We start from the raw sequence: 8136 nt of genomic DNA on the forward strand, positions 1-8136 counted from the left end.
TATTGATGCAACTTGCAACTACGCATATAAAATACAAATTTAATACTAGATTTAACACGTATATATACACAAAATGCCTACTCTGGAAAGTGGGGCGAAAGCAAAGGGAATCAAGTGGTATTATATCAACCTTATCATGTTCAACTAATTTAAGAAAAGGTATTAGAAAAGTAAGATGACAAAACTGTTTTCTATAAGATTCTTCATTTTTTTTCCACAGAAATATAGCGAGGATTTGAATGACATTCATTATTCGAAGCAGCTAATAGATCTTTTCGTTTTCCTTTGGTAGGTGGTAATAATTTAACTAGAGATTTCTGCACTTTCCTTTGGTAGGTGGTGTTAAACCAAAGGGCCAAATTGGAGCTCATCGGTACTGACTTCATCCTTCATTTTTCCTCCCTCCGCCATTAGAAAGAACATCAAGTTCATTAAAGCAAAGGAAACGATGGTCGGCTTTGAGAGAGAGACTGAAATGCTTATGGATCAACTCGTGACTGGACTTCGGCAATTAGATTGCAGTTGTATTGGTCGCTGGTCTTCGTGCAGAACATGATAAGGAAGTAATTTACTGGCAAGAAATAGGTGAAACTTTGAAGTCAAAACTAGAAGGTTGCATGGATATAGTTGAATCAAGTTACCAACACTTACCTATTCATTTGCAAAAATGCTTTCTCTACTTTGCTTCATTTCTAGAGGACCAGAAAGTTCCTGTTCAAAAACTGATACGACTGTGGATAGCTGAAAATTTTATTGAAGCCAGTATTACATCAAAGAGCTTAGAGATGATTGCAATGGATTACTTGACGGATTTAATTAGGAGCAACCTAGTGATGGTGGCTAAAATAAATTCCTTAGGGGAGATCAAAGCTGTCCATATTCATGATTTAATACACGAATTTAGCTTGGTGCAAGCTAAAAAGGACAACTTTTTGCCGAGGATAAATGAGTAAGTAAATTTAATGTTTCTTGTTGTTGTGAACTTGTGAAAATGGAACTTACCTTTCTTTTCTTTCTTGAACCAGAGTAGGTGAATTTTATTCTTCTCGCGGAAGTTGGCTGAGGAGAATTGGGCAAGTAAAATCAGTTATGTGTATCTTGTTGCTGCTTATCATGATAATGCCTCGATCTGATGCTTCTTCTCCTGCTTGAACCAGACTTGGTATATTTCCATCTTCTGAGAATCATTGTAAACGTGTGAATGTTTTAGCACCTTGTCAAGTGCTTCTTGGAGATAAATTTAGCTTTGGACGAAATATCAACACCTTACGATTCCTTCCCAGTGTAAATTCTCCTTTTGTTGATTATGATTTGAGTAAATCCCGGAAACATCTCAGAGTATTAGATTTTGGTTCCGTAAAGCTGTGTAGGACAAGTATAGATGCATTACAATATCTAATTCATTTGAAGTATTTGGAGCTGCAGTTGTACTTGTACTTTGATCACATTCCAAATTCAATATGCAACCTGAAGGAGCTAGAGACGTTTATAGTGACAGGAATCTGTTGTCAAGCCTGCAATCCAAAAACCATTTGGGGCATGATAAGCTTGAGGCATCTGCATATAAATGATCTTTATATAGATCTGTCCGAAAACCAATTAGAGGATCTTGACAATTTACAAACCTGTTCTGGTATGGTTATTTATCCTGGGGGGGTGGGGGATCTCCAGTATTTTATGAAAAGATTTCCCAATCTTGAAAAGCTTAGTTGTCAATTGTATGGTTCAGGAACCCCTTCTGGCAATTTCTTTCCTGCTTTTGAAACTCTCAGTCAGCTCAAATCTCTCAAGATCGGTGTCTCGGGGGCGGTGGTAGATCCCTATGGTTTTGAGGACTTCACATACCCCTCAAACCTCAAGAAATTAACTCTAGTATATCTTAGGCTCCCCTGGAGTAAACTTTCAACCATTGGCAGACTGTCCAACCTTGAAGTTCTGAAATTAGAAGAAAGTTCTTTCATCGGGAGAAAATGGGACGTTAACGATGGGGAGTTTCCTAGCCTTAAAGTTTTGAAATTAAAGAAACTAGGATTCTCAGAATGGACTGCCTCCGATGACTCGTATCCTAACCTTCAGAAAGTAATGGTGCATAGTTGTTGGAGCCTAGAGGAAATCCCTGAATGTTTCGGAAGCAATTGTACACTGCAACTGATTGAGCTTAGATCATGCGGAGACAATGTTGTAAATTCTGCTTTGAAAGTTAAGGAAATGCAAATTGAGGAGATGGGAAATTCTGAATTCAAGGTCATTATTTCTAAGTGAAAGTCAATAGTCAAATTCAGATATATAGGGGTAACGAGCAATGGTCTTTTCTCTTTTAATTGGCTCTTTTTTAAAATATAGTAGTTTCTATTTTCCGCAAGAGCGGTAACATCCATGTCATTCTTTATCATTTGATTGAGCAGATGCTTCTTTAAGGAGCTTAATTCAGTCTTGTTGTGATCAATGCATGGCTTGGGACTAACTTCTTTTTAAAATAAAGTAACAGTTCAGTCCAAGATAAATACGAAATATTGAAGGTTCTGAAGCATTGGCAACCTGTAATCAATGTTTGGCCTGCCACTATTGGTAATACATACTATCCTTTTCACCATATGTTTTGAACATGGAATTCATGTCGCAACACAGCTAGACATTAGAGTATGGAGTTGCACTCATTCAGTGGCCAACATTCTTTCCTTTCATCTTTCAATTTAAGCAAAAAATCACACTCAGAGGGGTAAAAGCCGGGTTGCAGCAATTATAGAGGCGATGATATTAATCATTGACTTAGCCCAAGCAAAAGGTGAAGTAGTTTTTGCAGAATTGCAATTTATAAGCAATGAAAGATCAAGTTCTTATGAACTATAGGGGGTGCATCAAACCCATTCAAATGAACCTTTTCTGATATCGATCACACCTTAATCAAGATTACAATCAAATAGTAGCACATTAAAAATAAAAGTGTCCAATGACGCCTGATCTATATCCCCTTCTTCTCTCCCTTTCTTTCACAAAACATCTACTCAATGCAATGAGTAATTAAAGCGATTAGCACGGATGTTACTAGTCTTGGGAAAAAGATAAAGACAGCATCAAATGAACTAAATAAGATCGAATGAGTGAAAAAATACTGTGGATGTTACTAGTCTGGTGGAAAAAGAAAATGATAGCAACAAGTGAAATAGATTTTACAAAGAAAAAAGAAGAGCCAATTGAAAGAGAAAATATCATTGCTCCATACCTTTATATATCTGAACTTGAGGAGGTTGTTTGTCGAGGGAAAACTCTTCTATTAGAAAATCTAAAGACAGGGATTGAGCTCTTAGATCAAGTAAATAACAGGAGGTCCGCTTTAAAATCCAGAACATAAAACAAGGTTATCTAACTGAACGACCAGTCTGATCAAGACTATTGACTTTCACTTACAAATAATGACCTTGAATTGAGAATTCCCCATCTCCTCAATTTGTGTTTCCTTAATTTTGAGGGCAGCATTTACAACAGAGTAGCGACATGATCTTACCTCAATAATTTGCATCGTACACTTGCTTCCAAAATTCTCAGGGATTTCCTCTAAGTTCCAACACCATTGTACAAGTACTTTCTGTAGGCTAGGATATGAGTCATCAGAGGCAGTCCATTCTGAGATTCGTAGATCCTTTAATTTCAAAACTTTAAGGTTAGGAAAATCCCTATCCTTAACGTCCCATTGTCTCCCTCTGAAGGCATTTCCTTCGAGTTTCAGAACTTCAAGGTTGGATAATCTGCTGATGGTTAAGATTCTACTCCAGGGAAGTTCAAGACATGCTAAAGTTAATTTCTTGAGGTTTGACGGATATGTAAAGTCTTCAAAACCATAGGGATCTACCAATTCCCCAGAGACACCAATCTTGAGAGATTTCAATTGACTGAGAGAGTCAAAAGCAGGAAAGAAATTGCTAGACGGATTTCCTGAGCCATATAATTGACAACTGAGCTTTTCAAGATTGGGAAATCTTTTCATAAAATTCTGGTAATACATCCCAGGAAAAATAAGCAGATCGGAACATGTTTGTAAGTTGTCAAGATTGTGTAACGGTTGATAGGTATATAGAGGAGTTATATGCAGATGTCTCAAGCTTGTCATACTCCAAATGGTAATGGGAATGCAGGTTTGACTATGGTATCCAGTCACTATAAATGTCTCTAGCTTCTTCAGGTTGCATATTGAATCTGCAATGTTATGAAAATACAACTGCAACTCCAAATACTTCAAATGAATCAGATGTTGTAAAGCATCTACAAGTGTCTGGCGTAGCCTTACGGAACTCAAATCTAATACTCCTAGATGTTTCCAAGTCAAATCATAATCAACAATAGGAGAATATACACTAGGAAGGAACCGTAAGGTGTTGATATTTCGTCCAAATCTAAATTTTTCTCCAAGAAGCGCTTGAGAAGGTGTTAAAATATTCACACGTTTACAACGAATCCCAGAATTTGGAAATATAACAAGACTGGTTCAAGAAGGAGAAGAAGCATCAGATCCTGACTCGCGAGGCATTATAATGATAAGCAACAACAAGATACATATAATTGATTTAACTTACCCAATTCTCCTCAGCCAACTTCTGCGAGAAGAATAAAGTTCACCTACTCTGGTTCAAGATAGAAAAGAAAGATAAGTGCCATTATCTCAGCAAGAAAAAAAACATTAAATTAATTTTACTTACCCATTTATCCGCAGCAAAAAGTTCTCGTTTTTAGCTTTTACCAAACTAAATTCATGTACTAAATCATGAATATGGACGACTTTAAGCTCCCCTAAGGAATTTATTTTGGCCACCATTACAAGGTTGCTGCTAATTAAATCCATCAAGTAATCCATGGCAACCATTTCTATGCTCTTCGATGTACTACTAGCTTCAACAAAATTTTCTGCGATCCATAGTCGTATCAGTTTTTGAACAGGAACTTTCTGGTCTTCTAAAAATGAAGCAAAGTAGAGAAAGCATTTCTGCAAATGAATGGGTAAGTGTTGGTAACTCGATTCAACTATATCCATGCAACCTTTTATTTTTGACTTCAAATTTTCACTTATTTCTTGCCAGTAAATTACTTCCTTATCATTATTTGCAAGAAGACCTGCTATTAGTATAATGGCAAGGGGTAATCCTCCACACTTTCTTGCTATTTTCTTACCGATCTCCTCAAGTTCTTGTGGACAATAATTGTCTTCTTTGAATACTTTCTCCTTCAGTAGCATCCAACTTTCTTCTTCTGTGAATAAACGAAGGAAATGAGGACTCGAAGAGATCATGGCATATGTGGCGATTGATTCAAGTCTGGTCGTCAAAATAATTCTACTTCCTTTATCATCATCTGGAAATGGTCTCTTTATATCATCCCATGCCTCATCATTCCACACATCATCTACAACAATAAGGTACCTCTTTCCCTTCAAATATCTGTATAGCTTCTCAGCTAGCTCATCATCGCTCTTTTCTTTGGTGCTTGTATCAAGCTTAAAAATGTGATTCAATAATTCGAATAAGAGAGATCTCTTATCATAAGATTGAGAAGAACAACACCACAAGCGAATATCGAAGCGATTGGAAATTGCTTCATGATCATACAATCTTTTAACCAAAGTTGTTTTTCCAAGTCCTGGCATTCCAAAAATTGAGATCACATCTAATTGCCGAGGCCCTGTCACCAGTTTCTCCATCAGCATCTCAGTCTCTCTCTCAAAGCCAATCATCGCTTCCTTTACTTTAGTGACCTGATGTTCTTTCTGAAGATAGAGATGGGAGAAATGGAAGAAAAGATGAACAGTCAACAATGAACTCCAACTTGGTTCTTTTGCTTTAAAACTAGAAGGATATTATAGTGTAAAGAGAAGACTTTTAACAAATGCTGTCCTCAAGAAGTGGGAAAAGGTTATTATAGTGTGAACAAGTTGATAACTAGATCAAGCAGTTTGGTCAACACCAACCAAACCAACTTGCTTGAAACTATTGAAATTTTAGTACATGAGAACTTTTTTTCTTTCGGCAAAAGGGACTACAATTTTTCAACTCCACAACAAAGAGTTTAAGGATTCGTAAATCATGTACGAGGTGCAAATTAGAGACCACAATCCAAAAATACCTTTAAATTTTTTTAAAGCTAGAATTGTAAAGCAAATAGTAGCAAGAAAAAAGATACAAACAAAAAGTGAAAAATTGGAGACAAAAATCTGAAGAATCCGACTGTGGTTGCCTGATAATTTCAAGTACCATCGATTGAGCCGCTTTTTAGACTTAGATGCCTCTCCGTCTAAATCGATTGAGTCGCTTTAATAGAGTATTTCGCAGCCTTAGCATCTCCTTTCCCGAGTTCGACACAAGTAGCTCCAAGGAAGCCGAGGCTTATCATAAACTCCCATCCATTGATATTGAGGCAAATAGAGAAGGCAGATGTAGCAACCTCTGCATTTCCTTACATCGTGCGAGCAGAGGCGGATCCATGATTTGGAAATTTCGGATGCCACATTGTTTATGAACCTGGACATGTTACAATTTAAATAGTCCAAATAGGGTATACGTTTAGTCGATTTGATCTTTTGAGTTTCAATTTTCGATTTATGATAAAGTTTGAAACAAAAGCAACTTTAGAGAAGCTATTCAACTCTCAATTTTTCATTAAAATTGACTCACTTAAGAGTATATACAAGTATTATTCTGCAAAGTGACAAAACAATGAACTTTCATCCTTGACTAAAACAGTAACTTATCCAACGATTTCTATTTTTGTTTATCCGAAAAATCGGATAGAGTTAAATTTATGTATAGTTTTAAGGACACGTGATATAACTTGATACAAATTGTAGAGTGAAATGTAAAAATCTCTATATTTGGCAAATGGAATGAAATATAAGGCAGCGAAAAAGGAAAAATTGATGAACAAGGCAACATCCTCCCCCTTAAATGTGTTAACATCCCCCTCTTATATTAGAGTGATCCTACTTTATCTATAATAAAAATATATAGTGGAGGACCCACGATGAATTATTTTTTCCTCGATTTCCGCCAAGATTCTCTCCCATAGTGCGGTTGCAACGGCTCTTGTCTGCGAGCTCGATACTAGCTCGAGCTCGGTATTGGATCGAGCCCTCGGCCTTGGTTCGAGCTCGATTCTGACTTGGGGTCTTGATATTCGGGGTGAGTGTTGGTCGGTCTATGCATCTTCGATAATCTTCTTTTTGCCTCATAGTTCGATTTGGATATGAGCTCGATAATGATACTGAGCTTGTCATTGATCGGTCTTAGAGCTCGAAGCTCGACGCCCTTACTTCGGACTTCAATCGAGCTTGTCATGCAGATACCCTTTGATTGAAATATTATCGTCTCGACCAGTCCGTATGACTGATTCAATCAGTTTTAACCGTACATAGATAGTCTCCTCGTTTCTCGAAAAAGGATGTGGCGAGAAACGATATGATTTTCCAACAGCTCGATCAGATATATGCTGACGTTTACATCGATCCCGACCATGACGTATGTGATAGTTGTCCCATCGGTTCGGTTTTACCAAGGTATTTAATGTTTGTCAGACGGTGGTCGGCCACCGCTGATATTGAACTGACATTGCTTCAATCTATAAATAGCCTTTCCTTCCACCATTCATTACTTTTACATCTTCAATCTTCCAAATTTTCTAAGTTCCTTTTCGTCTTTTCTGAGTTTTCTGCCTGCAAATCTGTGAGTTTTACTGCAAACTCTTTCTTAAAACACCAAATACTTGCGTTCTTTGTTCACGGAATTTTAAATGGCAAAAACATCTAAAACTGTTCCGCAAAAAGAGATCGCTTCTTCGTCTCGACCTGCTGGTGGCGAGGATGTGGAAGAGCCCCGCCCTGAGGAATTCGTTCCGGTAGGGTGTTCGACTATAGGTGATTTTAAAATTGAAAAGCCTTCTCCGATACCGGGTCGGTGTGAGCCGATGTCGGGGTACCAATGTTCAATTACCCAAAAATTCTCGATAAAGTCATACAAGAATGTAACTGGAATAATAAACTCGTAGTAATCCCATCGCCTGATGAATCAATTACTACCCACGTTGAAGGGTTCTTAAGTGTTTACACTTATCCTTTCACGTTGGGACCTCTAGACCCTGTCATCGTTGCCTTCTGTA

General features: G+C 37.4%; 2 protein-coding genes across 7 annotated transcripts; one reads left to right on the forward strand and one right to left on the reverse strand.

Moving 5' to 3' along the window:
• Positions 1–19: 19 nt before the first annotated feature.
• Positions 20–6543, reverse strand: LOC104099383 (putative late blight resistance protein homolog R1B-12). Of its 6 annotated transcripts, XR_001969860.3 has the most exons (6): positions 6240–6534; positions 4695–5755; positions 4572–4619; positions 1003–4478; positions 652–741; positions 20–571 (listed from the first exon to the last, which is right to left on the reverse strand). XR_001969860.3 is itself a non-coding variant. In XM_070191532.1 (4 exons), exons 1-4 carry the CDS (start codon positions 6240–6242, stop codon positions 1487–1489), a joined length of 1140 nt encoding a protein of 379 aa, XP_070047633.1. In that variant the 5' UTR covers positions 6243–6543; the 3' UTR covers positions 20–1486. The 6 variants fall into 6 exon arrangements, 2 of the variants coding, with proteins under 2 accessions (XP_070047633.1, XP_009604649.1); XR_686997.4 differs by having other exon boundaries at positions 20–1514; positions 1626–4478; XR_686999.4 differs by having other exon boundaries at positions 20–741.
• LOC104099371 (putative late blight resistance protein homolog R1B-16) lies at positions 618–2430 on the forward strand. Its single transcript, XM_070191533.1, has 3 exons — positions 618–949; positions 1026–1073; positions 1158–2430. The coding sequence occupies exons 1-3, from the start codon at positions 618–620 to the stop codon at positions 2260–2262; spliced, it is 1485 nt and encodes a 494-aa protein (XP_070047634.1). The 3' UTR covers positions 2263–2430.
• Positions 6544–8136: the final 1593 nt, after the last annotated feature.

The sequence above is a fragment of the Nicotiana tomentosiformis genome, chromosome 12 (genome assembly GCF_000390325.3).
Source record: "Nicotiana tomentosiformis chromosome 12, ASM39032v3, whole genome shotgun sequence".
In the NCBI taxonomy this organism is placed as follows: domain Eukaryota; kingdom Viridiplantae; phylum Streptophyta; class Magnoliopsida; order Solanales; family Solanaceae; genus Nicotiana; species Nicotiana tomentosiformis.

Coding starts and splice junctions, on each gene's coding strand:
- LOC104099371 (XM_070191533.1), top strand. CDS start 618: ATGGATATAGTTGAATCAAGTTACCAACACTTACCTATTCATTTGCAA. Junction 950..1,025: donor TTTTTGCCGAGGATAAATGA/GTAAGTAAATTT, acceptor TTCTTGAACCAG/AGTAGGTGAATTTTATTCTT. Junction 1,074..1,157: donor AGTTGGCTGAGGAGAATTGG/GCAAGTAAAATC, acceptor TGCTTGAACCAG/ACTTGGTATATTTCCATCTT.
- LOC104099383 (XM_009606354.4), bottom strand. Junction 4,620..4,694: donor TTTTTGCTGCGGATAAATGG/GTAAGTAAAATT, acceptor ATCTTGAACCAG/AGTAGGTGAACTTTATTCTT. Junction 4,479..4,571: donor AGTTGGCTGAGGAGAATTGG/GTAAGTTAAATC, acceptor TTCTTGAACCAG/TCTTGTTATATTTCCAAATT.